Below are 18,717 nucleotides of genomic sequence, written 5' to 3'. Positions count from 1 at the left end.
TTCAATACACAACAAAAACCTGAATCAATACATTTTTCTACTCTACTTTCTAAAATTCATTTCTCAGTCACTAAATACATAAAAAGCAGTCACAACTGCACATACAATTATAACAACACAACAAGCTAATGGGTTTTTTTTCTTCTCTAGCACAGTAACCTTCTCCTCCAGTACAACCATTCTTGACAAAATCCCTCTTCCTCTTCAACAACTTCTGCCTCTTTCTCAACCAGAGGTCTTTTATCAAAGATGCAACCACTGCTTCCAATTCTAGCAAGATGCTCATCAACCCAAAGAAAAAACTTGCAATGCGGTTGGTTTTCCTGTCAAAATTCCCAAAATAATGTACTATATCAAACCATTCAAACAGAACAAAATTTTCAGGTTTTTTCTATCTTACCTTATAGAATGGGCAACCAAGAAGACTCTGTTTAGGTTGCTAATCGTCCTCGACATATACATTATCGCATAAACTCCACAGAAGCATCTCGGGGCGACATCGTCCTTTAGGTCTCCGTCGTGCACAACACAAAGGTCTGAGCTTGAAGCAAAATTTTCTTCTCTTACTCCTCTGCGGCTTCTTCTCGACGTTGCTGATGCTCCATTAGCAGCCATGGTTGATGCAGGTTGAGCTCCTCACACTGGCCTCCAGAAAGAAACGCAATCAATTTAAGAATTAGGGATGAAAGCAAAACGACGTAGTTTAGTGGTGCAGGGACTTATTTGTCTAATTTTGGAATGTAACTTTCCAGTCAGCAGTCCAAGTGTCAACCAGTCATACCAAGTCATCCGCACGGGAGCCACATCAGACTTCTTCGGCGGGTCTGGCAGAGGCAGTTCGACGGAGGAACTCATCCGTCCAAGATTTGTAAAGGTCGGGAATTTAAAAGTATTTTCAAATGCTTAGGAACAAAAATGTCTGTAGAACAAAAAGTCAAGACCTATTTATATTTTTTTCTAATTTTATTTTATATTTAATTAAACCATTACAGCTTGATTATGGTTAAACACTTAAACCATTAAACCATGACCAGTTACTCAATCGATTTATTAACTGGTTCGCTTCTGGCAACCTTGGTTTTATTAGATTATCGAGAAAGCTTCAATTCTGTGCAACAAGGCAAAGACCCAAGAGGCTTGAGCATTGAGCAAAGTTACTGTGACCAAGGGAAGAGAGAAACGAGCACCGAAAATGCTGAGAAAACTTCTCCGCCATCGCAGTTACATAGCCAACAATGCTTACTTGCCATCGCCAAAACGCTCCATGCTTTCTTCTCCCTTCTCCTTCTTCTCCGCCACATCCTCTTCTTCTCCTCACACTCATTTCGTCGAAAACGTGGACGACCCAACAAAGAGCTCTTCTTCTGATTCTCATTCTGCACCCTCTTCAATCTCCATCGACCGCTCTTCCCTTTACAACCCACCTGGTATTATTCTCCTCAAACTCCATTCCTTTCTTCTTTTGCTCCTTCTTTTTCTACCACTCACTCTTATTGCTTCTCTCAGACCATTCCCACACGCCCAATTCGGATCCTGACCTCGTCAAGCACCTCAAAGGGATCATCAAGGTTCACCTTTTTCGTCCCTTCCTTGCTTGAATTGGATTCTATCATTGTAGTATGTTAAAAGTTGTAAACTTTATATCCTATCATTGAACTTGATCATCTATAACTAATAGTTTTGAATTCAATTTTATATCATATTTAAAAAAGAAGAAGAAGAAGCTATTTTCCCCCTTTTAAACCCTTATGGTAGTATTGAAATATTCAGCTTTAATAAATGCTTGTCGCTTGGTGCTTATTATTGTTGAATTTCCAGTTTCGTGGAGGCCCAATCTCAGTAGGTGAGTACATGTCAGAAGTTCTGACGAATCCTAAAGCTGGCTACTATATCAACCGAGATGTGTTTGGAGCAGAAGGTGATTTTATCACCTCTCCTGAAGTAAGCCAGATGTTTGGTGAGGTAAGTTCAATTTTTCTTTTATGAGCCATGAACTCAAGTTCTATTGTGTTTTCCATCTTTCACGGAGCTTGGTTGATGGATTCTAATGTCCTGTTCAAGGGTGCAAATTTGGGTCCAGAAGCTAACTTTACCATCTTGAGACTAAACTTTTATGAGCTTATGAGTTGAGTTTTATGATTAATGTTTATCTAACCTCCAGGGTTTAGGTGAAGTCTCGAATTTGATTATTTTGATCTTGTTTATGTAAAAATCAGATGGTTGGTGTCTGGGTGATGTGTCTATGGGAGCAAATGGGGCAACCTGAAAGAGTAAATCTGATTGAACTTGGTCCAGGTCGAGGAACTCTTATGGCTGATCTTCTTCGGGTATGAGACCACACATTGTTGATATGCTTTACATTGGAACCTCTATTCAAGTTTCTGGATCTTTTGGTTATACTGTTAATTGTGCATTTAAAGACAAGATATCATTGTCATTAGCAAAGTTTCAACATTCTATAGGGTGCTTCAAAATTTAAGAATTTCACGAAGTCATTGAATGTACACCTGGTGGAATGTAGTCCAGCACTACAGAAACTTCAGCACCAAAAGTTGAAATGTGTTGATGAAGAAAATGAAGCCCAAGATACTGTTAAAAGAACCATCAGCTCATTGGCTGGTACTCCTGTTTCATGGCATACCTTGCTGGAAGAGGTTCCTTCAGGATGTATGTTATGTTGTGCAATAACATAGATATTGTATTGTTATACTATATTCAAAGAATGTCATGACCATGTTCTTCCTTTGATTGGCAGTGCCAACAATTATCATTGCACACGAGTTCTTTGATGCCCTACCTATCCATCAATTTCAGGTAATAGAATGCTTGTGTTGCTTAGATGAATTCAAACCAAGGACCTCTTCAATTTATCTTCCACTGTGTTTTGGCTATCTGTCATTTTCACATTATTTCAACCTTTCTGCTTTCCATTTTATCGGCATCATATTTCTATAGTGTGATTTTCTTTTCTATGAACAGAGAGCATCTCGTGGCTGGTGTGAGAAAATGGTCGACGTCGCTGAAGATTCATCGTGAGTGTTTCAGTTTAATCTAATTTTGTCTATGCTTGGTTTAGACAAATTGATACCTTTTTACATTTTATGGACAGGTTTCGTTTTGTTCTATCTCCACAGCCTACACCTGCTGCTCTGTATCTATTGAAGCGGTGCAAGTGGGCAACAACTGAGGAGATATCAAAACTTAATCAAATTGAAGTTTGCCCCAAAGCTATGGAGTTAACTGAGACCATTGTCAATAGGATAAGTTCGGATGGCGGTGGCGCTTTGATCATTGACTATGGCTTGGACGGAGTCATCTCAGACAGTCTCCAGGTTAATCTCTCTCCCTAATTAGAAGTACTCTTTAATTGATGTGTTTGGTGAATCCATTGTTCAATGGATTATGAATTTATGCAGGCGATTCGGAAACACCAGTTTGTCGACATACTAGATAATCCTGGATCTGCTGATCTTAGTGCCTATGTTGATTTTGCATCAATCAGACATTCTGCGGAGGAAGCTTCAGGTGTTTTTGCATTTCCTCGCGATTCTAGGAGGAGTGCTTACATTTGCTCAAAAACTAAATCTCAGTTTCCAACTAATTTAATAATATATGAATGCAGGAGAGGTGTCTGTACACGGGCCAATTACTCAATCTCAGTTTCTTGGAAACCTTGGAATAAATTTCCGTGTTGAAGCACTGCTTCAGAACTGCACAGAGGAGCAGGCTGAATCTTTGAGGACAGGTTATTGGCGCCTTGTAGGTGATGGTGAAGCACCCTTTTGGGAAGGTTCAGATGATTGTGTTCCAATTGGCATGGGTACCCGCTACAAGGCAATGGCAATAGTGAACAAGAAACAGGGTGCTCCAGTTCCTTTCCAATAAAATATAAATAAAGCCAACGTAAGAGTAGTTTTAGAGCTTTTTTGGTTTATATTTTATTGTAAGAGTTTCATGTTGTATAACTCTCTCATCGTAATAAGGGAAAATAACAATTAATCTCTCTCCACTAACCTATGACAACTTCATTCTTATAAAAAATGCATGATCTTAACCCCCTAAATGACCAAATGGTGGAAAAATAGTCTTCTGTTGAACTTATTTTCAAATAAAGCACATCTATGAATATTAATAGAAGTATATTGTTTATGGTGTAAAATTGTATATTTACTTATTTAGCAAGTTTAAAATATAAAGGGTGCATGAGGCAAAGCTTGGAAGATTATTATTAACAAGAGTGAAGAAAGAGTTCATAAGAACTCACTTGATATGTTTAACATCAGAATCCGTGAATAAAGTACATGTCTCACTGACAATCAACCATTAGAATAGGGCTCAGACAACGGCCGAGGCCGCAGGATCAATTTCTAGTTTTCTACTCAGCTAATCAAACTACAAGGCTAATGAGTTTAGGGTTTACAATAACTTTGAATGAAGATTTTTCAAGCGCATGAAATCAAAGAGAAGAACAAGTAGCAATCAGTAGCGGTACTTGGTGGAGTAATCCTTAGGAGAAATAACAAGACCACGTCCCTTCCTGGCACCCCTGTACACAGTCTCAACGATGTCAATGAACTCCTGCTTGTCCTTGAGTGCCCAATTGATCTTATTGTTGTTACCGGTGCCAAGATCGATCATGATGTGCTTGTTCCTGAAGAAGAACATGACTGTGCATGGATCGTAGAGCTCGTACATGGTGTTGAAATCCGGCACCTCCGTGATGTCCACCAGGTATATCACCGCAAAACTCTTTATGGTCTCCGCAACCGCCGCCAGCACTTCATCCATCTGAATTTTCAGAAGGCGTTAATCGCATAGTAATAGATGAAATGAAAGGGTAAGCAGTGTGATCTACCTCTTAATTTAAGAGCTTCCCATCAGCAACAAACAATTTGAGATTAGATTAGATGAATCCTTCAAAACAATACAAGAAGGCAAGAGATAAAATTGCAAATAGGAGTATATAATTATAGAGATAAATGAATGAATCGCTCGAGCATGAATGAAAATGAGAGAGTAGGGATAGGGTTACGAACCTGCATGCAGGTGTCGTCCCAGTCATGGCCGAAGCGGATGACCACAACGCGTTCTTCCTCGGAGAGAATGGCCTGATCCACCGCCCAACCGGAGTGCAAGTGCGGCAGCAAGTACGACATTCTTTCTTCTCTCTTCACTTCTCTCCCAAATCGCAATCCTTCTTCTTCTTCTTCTTCTTCTTCTCTATATCTCTATAGAGATATAACGGCGACTCGCGTATATAAGAAGAGACCAAACAGAAAACAGAAGTGTCTAGAAGCGCGCTTCACAAAAGTTCGTTATATTGCATATTCTCAGCGTCCTCAAAACGCAGCCGTATTGACCTTCTCCAAAAACACACTTCTTTTTTTCCTTCTAAAATTATCTTCTATTTTTTAAAAGGATTCTTTAAAGAAATAAAATTTATTTCAATTATAAAATTATCAGAACGCCCACAAAACTGAACAATTAAACGTTTTAGAAATTAGTTATTAATTCCGAATTTCACAACTATGTTTATTTTAGAAAATTCTATCCTAAAAAACCATTGTAAAATAAGTTTTAGAATATGCATAAAATTTGTTTTAAAATTATACAAGTATTTATAAATTCTATACTTTCATAAGAATAGATATAATTTCATAAGTTAATTGTCAGAATTCAATTCAAATATGATATTCCATATTAAAATGAAAGATTTATTTCATGCATTAACTGACTCCCACATATAAATTTTGGAGAAAGGTAATGGGTTTAATAGTTCAAAGTGGTGACAAATGAAAAGGATTTTCCTTTTCATTCAATAAAATCCATGTATTTTTCAGAGTTCAACCAACATACATTACAAAATATCCTATCACAATAATGTTATGTATACTCTTTTTTAGTTGCACCAACTTTAAAAGACTAGGAAGAAAAAGAATATATATATATATATATGTGTGTGTGTGTCAGTGTGTGTGTGTGGAGAGAGAGAGCATACCTAACACAATTCTATTGTATACATGGTTTTGTGAGATAATCCATACTTCAGATAAAATCATAAACCATATATCATAATGTTTTACTTTACTTTGGGAGTAATTTAATATCGTTATTGGTGGAACAAATTATAGGCAAGGATTAAGAAAAGGATTGTCAACAACACCGTTACACCAAAGTTCTCAATTAGATACACAAATATTGAGTCTATAACATAAATTACTCCCAAAGCCAAAAGACATGAAACATTTATCCAAACAATCATAACTATCACCAAAGTTGACAGGGTATGGTTCTGAAAGTACAATATTATTGTTCATGAAATTATGCAAAATAAATCTCTTCTTTTACTGCTAAATTTATTTGATGCCATAAGGTAAACATTTGAAACTAACGGCAAACACAGACTCTTCAAGATTTGTTGTTCCCCTTTTCTGAGCTGATGTCTGCTGCAAAATCAAATGCATACATGTTAGACATCACTATGTAAATTATCCTCTGAAATTTTTTTTCTCCCTGTTTGTGTATCTATGGACTTTCTAGATTTAGATGAAATTTTAGATCTCAATCAATTGTCAAAATGTTTGCCAAACACTAAGTTGTATATTGTATATACCATATATCTCTTATATACAAACTAGGAACAAACCAACAACCAATCTGACCAGGTATATCATAAAAAATAGAAAGAAACTTTTGAAGGAAAACCGCATAATCTTTGCACTCCCACAGCTAAACGAGAATCAGTTATATCTCATGGTGTCACCACTAAAAAATAACAATCATAAAAAATGTATACTTTTGCTAGGAAACCTACTTTTTTCAGCCAACGAAGTGTAGAAGATAAATTTAAAGGGAAAGAAAAATGTTGGCATAAAAAGTTGCTTCCCAATCTTTTTCCATAAACATAATGGTGGTAAAAAAAATCAATGTATCATCAGATTTGATTATATGGTTCCCTTTTTTCTGTTTTCGGACTTTGATTTCTAATGTTTGTAACACATAGATGTCTATAATGATCTATTAACTATTGATAAGTTGATTAATAAGTAACAACAATGATCTCGGACAACAAAATAACCATCAACTACAAAAATATTGCAACCACATAGCACATGCCAGCAACAGAATAGACACATTGGGTGTAGAATGCCGGGATTTTATTGCAATAACCAATAAGTTTAACTTTGATGTACTTACAGACCATCATTGAAACATATCTGTGTTTTTGGATGAGCATTGACACGTTGAATGTGGACAATAGTCATTTTTTCTACTATAACAAGTAGGGTGTGCACAAAACTTAAATACAATATGAAGATAATAACACATTTCATTAACTCAAGTCTCCAACACTAAAATGATGAGGAAATTGAAGATCATACCTAGTGTCCACCACCATGGCCATGATCATCGTGGCCCTCCCAAGGATGCCTCCAACCCTAGAAAAAAACGCACACAAAAATTAATAATTGGGTTGATTAATTTGATAGAAATGGAAATAAAGAAAGCTTGAGAGAGGTTAGAATTGAATATTTTACCAACACTACAGGACCATCTTGCTTTGCTCTGTAAAACACCCAAAACCTGAAGAACACACAACCCGAGACATGGTGAATATGGATCAGTAGCGAGTGCAGATCGAAACGGAGAAAAAGAACGAGCGAAACTAACCACATAACAGCGCAGAGACCCTTGCCGGCGACGGTGTGCCACCGCTTAGGTTGGTGTATGGTTATGCCTTTGTAGGTTGTGCCCTCGCCGTGGCCTCCCCCCATTTTCGACTTCGATCTGCGAATTGGGAAAATCGGAATGATTCAGTACAGAGTGGTATCTCACAGTCACACACGACCAGTAATCAAATCAGATCCGACCCGCTACCACAAACACCCTCCCTATCCAACCCGGCCCATATAATTTGGGCCTCTATTTAATAAATGGCCCATTCAAACCGTACCTCAGGATTTTGTTCAAAAAAAAAAACCGTACCTCAGGACGGCGAGGGAAGAGCTTCAAAGACGGGAACGATGGGAGGAGCCGAGGAGGTGGAGGTTGCGCCGGCGATGATGAACACGATGATCAGGTGACAAGAGGGTGAGAGTTACATGTATCGCAATTTGAACTTTTTAATTTAGCAAGTATTATATAGAATGAATATTCTGTTTTGTTTTTGTTCAGTTGTTTTTTTATTGTTGAAATCAATGCCCAATAATCCATATACTGGTTTTGCATAATTTCTAGGCTAATTTTATCCAATTACTATTTCTCTGTATTTCTCCGTGCTTCAATTCTGTCATATTTTCCTTTTTTTTCAGATAATACCATAAATCAGTTGCTAAGAAATTTTTATTCCTGTAGTCTTCAATAAATTTTAATCACCAAATCAGTGTCTAATATCAGAATTTTAAAAATTTTTAGGGTATGTTGTGTTTTTATTAAATAACATAGAGACTGATTTGTTTAACATTTTACTAAAATTTGACAAGAGGATTGCTTTATCTAACAAAACAAAAAGGCTACGGACTGGTTTAATGATTAAAATTTGTCGATGATTAAGGTGTTCGACTAAAAGTTACTAATTTGGGGTGTAACTTATTTTTTTTGTACACTTATCATATAGGGATCCGTCTGAGGAAAAAAACGTTGAGAATTTCCTCGAAGAAGAGGGAATTCAGGAGACTATCAAGTCTAAGATTTTGTAGATCATCAAAGGAATGGGTTAGTTAATCAACATTCACCTTCCTTTTGGCTCAAGTTAATATATTTGATTTAAGGGTAATATCAGAAAAATCCTCTGCCATGGGAACCAACTTTTTTGTTGACGAGATCCTGTGTTGTTGGTTGACCCTATTGATGTTGAAGCACTACTTCCAAAGAAACATAGACAAAGAGAGCTTTTAGTTTTGGGTTTTGGGTATTCCAGGTTTGTTATGATTTTGGTTTTGGCCATGGAAGATAATTAGCAAGCATGAAAGTGCATTCCACCTGAATGAGCATAATTGTGGCCAAGATTTGTTGGGTGAGTAGTGTCACTCAGGGACGACGGATGCACATGTATAAGTGTGGGGTAAGCGCCCCACTATAATTTGAAATTTTTTTGAGTAGTATATGATAATAAAATTTATTTATTCCCACTAAATTATTGAATTTAACCCCACAATAAATTTTTATTCAATTTTTGATACTTCATAGTCAATTTAAGACTTTTATATTAGATATCGTTAGAATGATCAATTTTCAATTTAAATGAAATTTGTGTTTTTTCTTATAATTCGACTCGAAAAGAGTATTATTTATTTTTTTTTTATATTAATTTTAATTTTTTCCTGTAACAATTGCATTAATTGAAAGAACTTTTTCAACTATGAATTTTTTAATAAAATTTGACTTCTAATTGTATAAGAAGTAAATTTCTAAATAAGTATACGTGTGTGTAAGAGTAATTACACATTCAAATCTTTTTATAAACTAAGTCTAATCAAGTTAAACAATAAGACTTTGAATAATGCTAGCCATAACTTATTTTTGTTATCTTAGACTAATTTGGTTGGAATTAGTTAACAAAAAAAAAACTTGAATATGTAGCATTATTCTATATAAAAAGAGAGATATTTCCATTGTATTATTAAGAAAAAGATTAATCAATTTTTTTAAAATATAAAACCTAAATAATAAAATTTTAAATTATATGTTATCATTTAAATTACTATTTTAGTGTTTTAATTTGTAAATTATATATTTTAAAGGCTAATCATATTATATGTACATAAAAAATAATGTATACATATTGAAATAAAAAATACAAATTAAAAATACATATATTTATATATAAATATATAATGATTAATGAATAATTTGATAACTGATTTTTATGTACACGTAATATTTTTATTATAAAAATTTTTATTATATTATATATATTTTGCCCCCACTATCAAAATTTTCTAAATCCGTCACTGCTGACTACCATGCCACCAGAGGTCAGAAACAACATTTCGAACCTTCCTTGGGTTAACGGAGCAACAGGGGTACATGTTACCATCCTCACAAGAAGAATTTTTATTTATATCACAGCCATTCATTATTTGGACATTAGATAATTATTGACATATTAATGTATCAATAAAGTACACTGACATATATAAAAATCTTTCATATTATTGTGAAATAAATAAATAAAAAAGAGAAAATAAATAAAGAAATATAAATAAAATACTATAATATTAAAGTTTACCAATATAATTATCTCAATATATTAATAAAAGTGATTCATATATATATATATTTATTTACTAATATATGAAGTATGTATATATATAAATAGAGAGAAGTATTTTATTTTATGGGCAGTTCTCGGCAGGGTGTAATGTAAATGTAAATACTATCTAATTGATGTACCAAGAAAACATATATTACCCAATTCAATGAATCTTAAAGTTTCTCTTGTTGGAGAAAAGAGATTGGCAGGTCTTGTTGCTGTAGGAGGAAATTTACCACTGGTTAATCCCAATAGCAAGAGAATGAGACTCCATCTATTTCAAAACGTTTAAGGGAATAATTTATATAATTGTAAAATGGTGACCTATGGTCATAAAAAGGACCAACTGAACAAGCAAAGGAATGGTGGGTCATAAAGCCAAAGACACACTTGTTCAGGCCTCTTGCAAGAGTTGTGAGCTCTTAGTTATACAAAAAATTATGAATATATAATAAGCCTAATTTTGGATGATGTTTAAATGATTATTTATATATATATATATTATAATAAGGTAAATCAAGATAGGCCTAAGTATTGGTGGTTGTGCTTGTGTGTTACCCTTTCTAATTCATTATTCAAAATTTCTTGGGAGTATAAAGCCTCAATCTTGAAGGTAACTGAAGAGTCCCTTTTTCGACCTCCAAGTGTGTGATTGTTCTCATCCTTCTCAATCAAGAAACTACTCTTGGAAGATGCAACCATTGTACAAGGCAAAACCCTGTTGGTAGGACACAACAGAAGTTACACTCAAAGAATATATGCCAAATCCAACCATCAGATGCAAACTAAAAGTCCAATCACCTCTTATATAATAAACCTCAGATTACATGCACTGGCGTGGTTGTGATACTGGTTGTTGGATCGGCTTTGACCATCGTAAAAATGCGTTGTGCAATCACCTTCGAATCCAACCTACCATGGTCTTGTTCCATCAAAGTTTGCATGCAAGAATGAGGCCCAATGTATCTCCTAACCTTCCACTTTTTTTACTTTCGGCGATATGATATGAGTATACTCCAATTACAACCAGGTCCAAATTGGATACACTGTGCATTGTACCTCAACTGGTCACTCTCTGCTATTTTGTATTCCGCAGCCTTCCTGATACTGTACTGCTTAACTGCCAACATGACTTTTTCTTTGTTCTTAAATTGTTGTCCAACCTCAAACTCGTTGCTTGGATCCTCTTCAGGGCCTCCCTGGATAAACGACCAATCCGAAATCATTGTATCGAGATTCAACCTCGTAAATGATCTGACTGGTCATATGGTCGAGAAATAGCAGACTGTGTCAGAGCAATCTGTGTGTCACAGTAGTAGTTCATCTCTTCTTCCTCATTACCATCATCAGGAATTTCAAGTGGCTCTTTGTCAGCATCGTTTTCGTCATCGAGGTTAACTTCATACTGATTCATCATTGGATCTCTGATAACAGAACCATCATGACTTTCAACACCGTCGTCCATTAAGTCAACATTACAAACTTCAACATTAGACCCCTCCTGACTACCCTCAGGTGGCATATTTAGATCCACCATAATCCTTCTGATAGTTCGTCTAATAGCTCCACTCAATAGACTATCATCGACAGTATTTGCAGATGATCCTCGGCCACCCACTTCAACGAGATATACAAATAGTTCTAACAGATGAATATTTAATCAACGGTTGTGCCACGACCTTATAAGCTATACGTCCTCGTCGTCGCGCAAACGGTACATAATTAAAGAAAATAAAAATATTTTCCACAACCATGGTCTTATAAATATTATAGCAACAGAGACAATACAATTGTAATACACCTTTTATAAAATAAACTGCCATCAATTTCGGTCGGATAACTGTAGTAAATTTTTTCACCCTTTTTGCTTCTTGTTGCCCGATGGAATACAATATCAAATTCTTCAAAGCTGTTAAACTGTTGACTTTCGGTGTCATATAGGTAATTATCGGTTGTCCCGATCTAAAAACGATTGAACCATCTTTGTCATACACTATTTCACCATCGTAATGAATGGATAATAATGGATTCCTTGACATCGTAGAGAAAATGAACAACGAAATTGTGCTGTTCTGATATGCACACCAACATGCATGCTTTTATTTTGAAAACCTATCATAGAGTTGGGGGGTGTGCGGCGAACTTTATATAATTTATATAAAGTTCGAGAGTACGGCGAACTTGCCATAATTACAAAAAAAAAAAATCGTATTCCTGAAAATAAAGCTGAAATATCTTGTTTAGGAAATTATTAAATTTTTTTATTTTATTTAATAAAAAATCCCTTCTTTTTCTTATGTTTTTTCAAATAATTTAATTTTTGTATAAGGGTAAAATGGTAAAGTACTAAAAAAATAGTAAAATTTATGTTATTGATAAAAATATTTTTTGAAGATAAAGATAGAGAAACAAATTTTTAATTATTTTAAAATAGTAAAATATAATAAAAATAATTAATAAATATTATATTCTTATAAATAGTTAAAAAAATTGTATTTAGCAAAAGAATTTATGTATTTTATTCAAATTTTTATGGTGATGTTTGAATAACTATTTAAAAGATATACAGAAAAAAATTAAATTCTATAATTTTTTTTAAATCACTTAGTATAAAATTACCAAACTTTAAAGATAAGAATATTTTATTTTTACTTAAAAAATTACATCAAAATATAATATCTAAATTTTTTAATATATATTATATATAGTTATTTTTTTCATTTTTTAAAATGTTTCATGAGTTTATCTATCATTTGTATCTTTTAAGATTATTTTTGTTAATGTAAATTTTCAAGTATCATTTTAGTAGTTTATTATTTATGTAACATAAAAGAATTTTATATAAGTAGTCATTAATTTATTTTCACATGAAAAATTTTAATTTTAAATTTATTATTTAAAAGTTATCAAAATTTATAAATCTAATTGAATAATTGTACAAAATTATTTATACAGTTAGTATATCAAAATAAAATAGAGAATAAATTAGAAATTGTTATACATATAAATTTTGACAGTAAAAATTAAAAAGACTCAAATTTTTGAAAAATACTTCATGTATACTCAAAATACATAGGATCATAGTTTTTACTCCAAATTAAAATTCTTGTAGAACTAATCCGTATTTTATAATAGTGGACTATCCTAAGTTAATATCCTAATTTCCAGTTTCCTGAGCGCCCACGTATTCCAACCCCCGCTCATGTTATCTACGTGAATTCTCTTTTTCAATGCTCGTATTTTATCGGTCTGATTTTATATTAATCCATCCAACCAATTTATCCTTTTGACTGTTGACAATTTTTCTATTTTTGCTGCCGACATTTATTGACGATGTCACTCCATTTCTTAATTTTTGTCCATATTCTTGCTCTCATGGTAGCCATTAGTAAGCACCGAAGAAATTATACAATTTATTTATGAGCAAACTAACAAGCACAGTTAAAATAATATACTAACGTATAATGTATATCGATTAATTAATCCATTAATCTATTAACGTAAATGTATCTGTGTGTATTTGCATTATATATATATATATATATATATATATATATATATATATATATATATATATATATATATATATATATATATATATATACTATTACATGTCTATTACATATTATATTATTATCTATTACATATATCTTTATATGTTTATAACTTTTTAACTTTATAATTTTATATCTTTATCTATTATCTTTTAATGTATTAATCTGTCTACCCGTACTGTATATATATGTCTTTATATTTTTATTTTTTTTCTATTGTTTATTAATCTATTATTTTCTATTGTCTATTAATATATCTATTATCTTTTTATGCATTTATTTATGTATTTAAGGAGAGCCACACTCACGGTGTAGGAATATCACACCAACTAAAGAAATCATTCTTTCGTTTACAAAGCATTTTCCAACGTTCTTTTATCTACATTGGCTGTTAACCTTTATTGATTTTTCCTCCCTCGTGGCTAGCATAGAACCTCACCACCGATTTGGAATGTCCCGAGCAACAGTCAAAGAGGTTGATCATGACTTCCGCGGTAAACATTACTGGGATGAAATCAACTTGAACATCTCAGCCCTGCCAACAGACCTGATTTTGCAGATATTTCTTCGTTCCGATGGAAAAAGCATAGGAAGAGGGAGGTGTATGTCGCGTGATTGGTACAATAGATTGAACCGGGCGGATAATATGGTGACTCATTTCAAATCGAAGGGGGGGGGGGAAGGCGGCGGTTCTTCATCTGGACAACCCCCTGAAAGAGGCTGACTGTGGGCGACTTTGTATGTTCGTCTTTGAAACTTGTGTTGCCGTTCCGGTTGCTGCTCCTCTTGCCTGGACGTGGTTTTCCATGGTGGGTACAGACACCGGCAAGGTATGTGCAAGATACTCAATAGATGGTCGTTCGAGTTCATTGATCGCTTGGGACTCGTTTGGTTCCTGGAGGTCTGTTATTCCTGATCCGGGGTCTGACGGTTACCACTTCAACCACCGCGATGAATGGTCTGCTTATGCCTTTCTCAGCATGGTGGGTTCTGATGATTATAAGATTCTCAGCCTCACGAAGCGTCACCTGGCAACTGCTGGATACGACATGCATATGTATCTTTCAAGTGCGGGTCAGTAGAGTTTCGCTGCGCGGACCTTGCCAATGATTGATAGAATGAGCAGTGGGTATGCCGTGGCCAACAGCTGTATTTTTTGGGTCAATAGTGAAGGTAGATTTAGTAAGAAACCAGTCTCTGTGGTTCGGTACGCAACGATGGAGTCTGCGTGGGATGCGATAGAAATAGGCGCAGGCGCATGTGTGGATCATCCTACGTTGATTGGCCACCATGATTATGTGGATTTCGTTACCTATGAGCGGTCCACTTTAAGGTTCAGAGTACATGTGATGACCATCAACCTTGGACAAGTTGGCGGAATGGCGTGGGGTCGGCATCTCTTTATTGGCGATCCTAACCTGATCGATACACCATGTGTTAAGTTTGGTTGTGACCTTCTCGGGATCAGCCATGCTATCCGTGATTTCGACGGTCTTGAGTCATCGCTTGTTGCGGTCGCATCGGAGGCCCAGTTCCGCTCTGTTGGTCTGACTGACGGAGTTGTCAGGTTCGTTGGATGCGTGAGATGTCCTGGAGTTGTTTCGATCAAGGGGTGCATGGGGTTTTATCTAGAAGTCTGAGGATTTCTGAATAACGTGTTGTTGTTTCTGGTTGTGTTTTGCGCTTTTCTTTGTTAAGATTTATGTACACACTATCTGAACAACTTAGTGATTTGCCATTTGTAATATTTAATTGTGGCCCCCGATTTGATTGCATCCTGTCCCCCGGGGCCGATGAGTTCGCTATGATTTTGATCTCCAACTGCATGTCTTTTGATCTATGAATGTTTAATGTTTTATTTATATTTTATAAATGCCGCTGTATATTACGTCGTTATTAGTTAATGTATTGTGTAGTGTATATTAGTGAGGCCAGATCTGGATTTCTTGGTAATGCAAAATGGCTGGTTTGGCCAGGCATCTTGTGTTGCGGTTACCATTTTCCTCTCTTCGCAACTTATCATATTTTAGTCGTAGCTGGGAAATGTTGGTTTGGGCTAGCCTTTTGTTCTGGCCATTTCAATACAAAGATATTAATTGATACATCATTTTATTTTCAAACATTGCCGGCCTTTTCTCCTGACATGGGCCCAATCTGTTCTCTTTGTAACTATGGATTGGGTGAGCATTGGCCCACTGTTATGTTGTGACCCTATCCTCCTGCATTCCCCTTCAAACCCTTGAAGCAGTCGTCACTCACTTCACTCAAACGGGCACATCAAGGTGTGTCTGTGATCGTTCTGTCGGTCCTTCTTTTAGCCGTTCTTGTGGATCTTGCTCCTCACCATCGCTGACACACTTTCTTTTTCATATTACCTCAGTAATTCCTTATTCATCTCTGCTTTTGTTTTTTACTTTTTGGTTGTTTATCACAATGATTTCACAAATAAAACCTCCCCACATGGTTATCATGCTATGATCGCTTTGTGTTGTGCCATAATCTGCGTCTGCCAACTTCATGCATGTAAAATTGGTTTGTATCAACTTTTCCAGGACGATCCCATTCGTTGAATCAGGGTAATTTCTTTGACCTCAGGTGTCCACACCCTTGACTTTTGAGCTACCTGTGGTCCGCTGCAGCTCCAGCTTTTGTGCGGCAAGGTACATTTCAGGAATTTCAAGGATATACAGTTTGATGGCAGTGTTTTGTTTGACTTTGGACTCTTCCCTGCACAGGTAATTTGTCATTTGTTCTTTTTTGTTATAATAGTAATAGTAATAGTAATAATACCTTCAAATAATAGTCATCCTCAATCTTGCCATATATTTGTTGTTAATACTATTTATATCCAGAATACATTCTAGTGTATTCTCGAACTATTCCCTGCTAATCTGATTTTGAGTGACTAACTTTCGCTATTAAGGATTACTGATGATCTTTACATTGGTAAACAAGCTTTTAAATTTTATCAAGCCATGCCTTTTAATATGCTGCTATCCCCCCTAATCTAACCTTGGCTACCTAACTTTTGCTATTCAAGTGTAGTGATTATCTTTAATCTGGTAAACAACCGATTAGATGCAATCAAGCAACGCCTTTAATAGTGCGCCCCTAATGTTTGTCTGCCAAATTAATTCTTCTGGTATCTAGTGCCATGCCTATCTGTTAGACCAGCATTTATATTGCACATACATATACGCTTTTGAAATCTTCCGCCGTGTTTATTTTTGACTGTAATGTGCCAGTTTCCTTTTTGCTTGGTACTCATGTATCCCTCCAGCTACCGTGTATCCCCCGGACTTGCCGATTCAGCTTTTCTTACCCTCCATTTCATGATTGTTGGTGGATCAATGCAATTAATTTTTTTACCTGTTTTCCATTCTTTCTCATTCGTCTTGTTCAACCCATTTGAGTCTCTGCTGACAAGACATTTTCCTACCTGGAGTAATTGAACTTCAAATTCTATCCTTGCTTCAATATTTACTGTCAATTTCATTTAATGGTACTCTATCTTGTTTCAGTTATACTTAACTTTGGAGTAATTAAACTAAGTCATTATCACTGCTATGATTAGACTTCACCATACTTGTTTGCTGACTGATCTCATCCAATGAGTTGCATTTATTGAGTACCTGTCTATTATTCATTTTCATCGGTCTTTCTTCGAGAGGCGGGAACTTTTTGTTATTCAATTTTTTTCACTTTCGTTCAGGACCACGTATAAGGTGCATCGTATAGTCTCCGTAATTAATTCTGAACCACCTAGATGAATTCTGTTTTGCTTTTCTTATAAATTTGACCTCTCTTTTTTGGGTTATATTATTTTCATTATACTATATATTATATATTATATTATATTATATTTATATATTATATTATATATATTACATTCTCGTCATTACCATGGTTATTAATCGTTGTATTACATGATAAATATTCGAACAGGGTTATCTACTAAGCCGTCTGATCATCACATCAGCTGATATTCTGTGTATTCTGCTTTACGGGGCCCAAATTTTATTAATGACCACCGCTTGGTTCCTTGGACCCTTGAACAGCATCTGCTTAATTTTTTTGCTTGGTCACTAGGTCAAATTCTAAATAACTTTGCATTGTCATTTTATTCGGTTAATAGGTCATACTATCAATTAGTTCAGTTTTTAATTCAAGTTACACAATACACAATTGATAATAATACAAATAATCAGAGTGTTCACATTTCTATTAGTCGCGTCACTTGGGAAGTATTTTTGTTATTACATGTTCAATATTTATTCATGTCAATCCTTTAGGCTATCTAATCCAGTCTCTTCTTTGGTATCCGGGCCAGGGTGGCCCAGATAATATACCTGACCACGGCTTCGGTTTTCTATATGCTATAACAATAACAATAACTATGACACCATCTGCTCAATTGGTTTCTTCAGTGGTTAGATAATATAATTGTCATTATTATTGTATTATTCAATTATTGTTTTAAAATATTTAATTTTATCTCTCACTTTTTGAACAATTACAAAACATTAATTATTTTTATTAATAATATAACATTGATATCTTTACAGGCACCACTTACTTTTTTATTGTAAATATGTCAATTTAGGTTATCTAAACCAGTGTCTTCTTTGGTATCCGGGCTAGGGTGGCCCAAATAATATACCTCACCACGGCCTCGGTTCCCTGTATGCTATAACAATAAAAATAACAATAATTATGAGCCCATTTCCTCAATTGGTTTTTTCAGTGGTTAGATAATATAATTGTCATTATTATTGTATTCTTCATTTATTGTTTTTTTATTTTTTATTTTATCTCTCTCTTTGATCAATTACATTTACAACAATAATTATTATCATTATTAATAATATAACATTAATATCTTTATAGACACCGCTTACTCTTTATTAT

General features: G+C 34.7%; 3 protein-coding genes and 1 long non-coding RNA gene across 7 annotated transcripts; 2 read left to right on the top strand and 2 right to left on the bottom strand.

Moving 5' to 3' along the window:
- Positions 1-1,005: 1,005 nt before the first annotated feature.
- On the top strand, positions 1,006-4,063 carry LOC112737110 (uncharacterized). The gene is made up of 10 exons (XM_025786872.3): positions 1,006-1,427; positions 1,507-1,568; positions 1,819-1,962; positions 2,217-2,327; positions 2,463-2,667; positions 2,756-2,814; positions 2,980-3,032; positions 3,110-3,332; positions 3,417-3,525; positions 3,623-4,063. The coding sequence occupies exons 1-10, from the start codon at positions 1,193-1,195 to the stop codon at positions 3,883-3,885; spliced, it is 1,464 nt and encodes a 487-aa protein (XP_025642657.1). The 5' UTR covers positions 1,006-1,192; the 3' UTR covers positions 3,886-4,063.
- A 175-nt stretch (positions 4,064-4,238) lies between these two features.
- Positions 4,239-5,224, bottom strand: LOC112737111 (thioredoxin-like protein YLS8). Of its 3 annotated transcripts, none has more exons than XM_025786874.3 (3): positions 5,037-5,224; positions 4,856-4,914; positions 4,239-4,788 (listed from the first exon to the last, which is right to left on the bottom strand). In XM_025786874.3, the coding sequence occupies exon 3, from the start codon at positions 4,786-4,788 to the stop codon at positions 4,480-4,482; it is 309 nt and encodes a 102-aa protein (XP_025642659.1). In that variant the 5' UTR covers positions 4,856-4,914; positions 5,037-5,224; the 3' UTR covers positions 4,239-4,479. The 3 variants fall into 3 exon arrangements, with proteins under 3 accessions (XP_025642659.1, XP_025642660.1, XP_025642658.1); XM_025786875.3 differs by having other exon boundaries at positions 4,856-4,870; XM_025786873.3 differs by lacking the exon at positions 4,856-4,914.
- Positions 5,225-6,165: 941 nt separating this feature from the next.
- LOC112737112 (NADH dehydrogenase [ubiquinone] 1 beta subcomplex subunit 2) lies at positions 6,166-7,883 on the bottom strand. Of its 2 annotated transcripts, none has more exons than XM_025786876.2 (4): positions 7,672-7,883; positions 7,539-7,584; positions 7,383-7,439; positions 6,166-6,446 (listed from the first exon to the last, which is right to left on the bottom strand). In XM_025786876.2, the coding sequence occupies exons 1-3, from the start codon at positions 7,773-7,775 to the stop codon at positions 7,383-7,385; spliced, it is 207 nt and encodes a 68-aa protein (XP_025642661.1). In that variant the 5' UTR covers positions 7,776-7,883; the 3' UTR covers positions 6,166-6,446. The 2 variants fall into 2 exon arrangements, with proteins under 2 accessions (XP_025642661.1, XP_025642662.1); XM_025786877.2 differs by having other exon boundaries at positions 6,166-6,443; positions 7,672-7,845.
- A 74-nt stretch (positions 7,884-7,957) lies between these two features.
- On the top strand, positions 7,958-9,136 carry LOC140178072 (uncharacterized). The gene is made up of 2 exons (XR_011870220.1): positions 7,958-8,091; positions 8,618-9,136. It is a non-coding gene; the product is annotated as an uncharacterized lncRNA (long non-coding RNA).
- Positions 9,137-18,717: the final 9,581 nt, after the last annotated feature.

Source organism: Arachis hypogaea, chromosome 13, assembly GCF_003086295.3.
Source record: "Arachis hypogaea cultivar Tifrunner chromosome 13, arahy.Tifrunner.gnm2.J5K5, whole genome shotgun sequence".
NCBI classification, from domain to species: domain Eukaryota; kingdom Viridiplantae; phylum Streptophyta; class Magnoliopsida; order Fabales; family Fabaceae; genus Arachis; species Arachis hypogaea.
The sequence above is the reverse complement of the archived record's forward strand: the minus strand, read 5'-3'. Positions and strand labels throughout refer to the sequence as shown.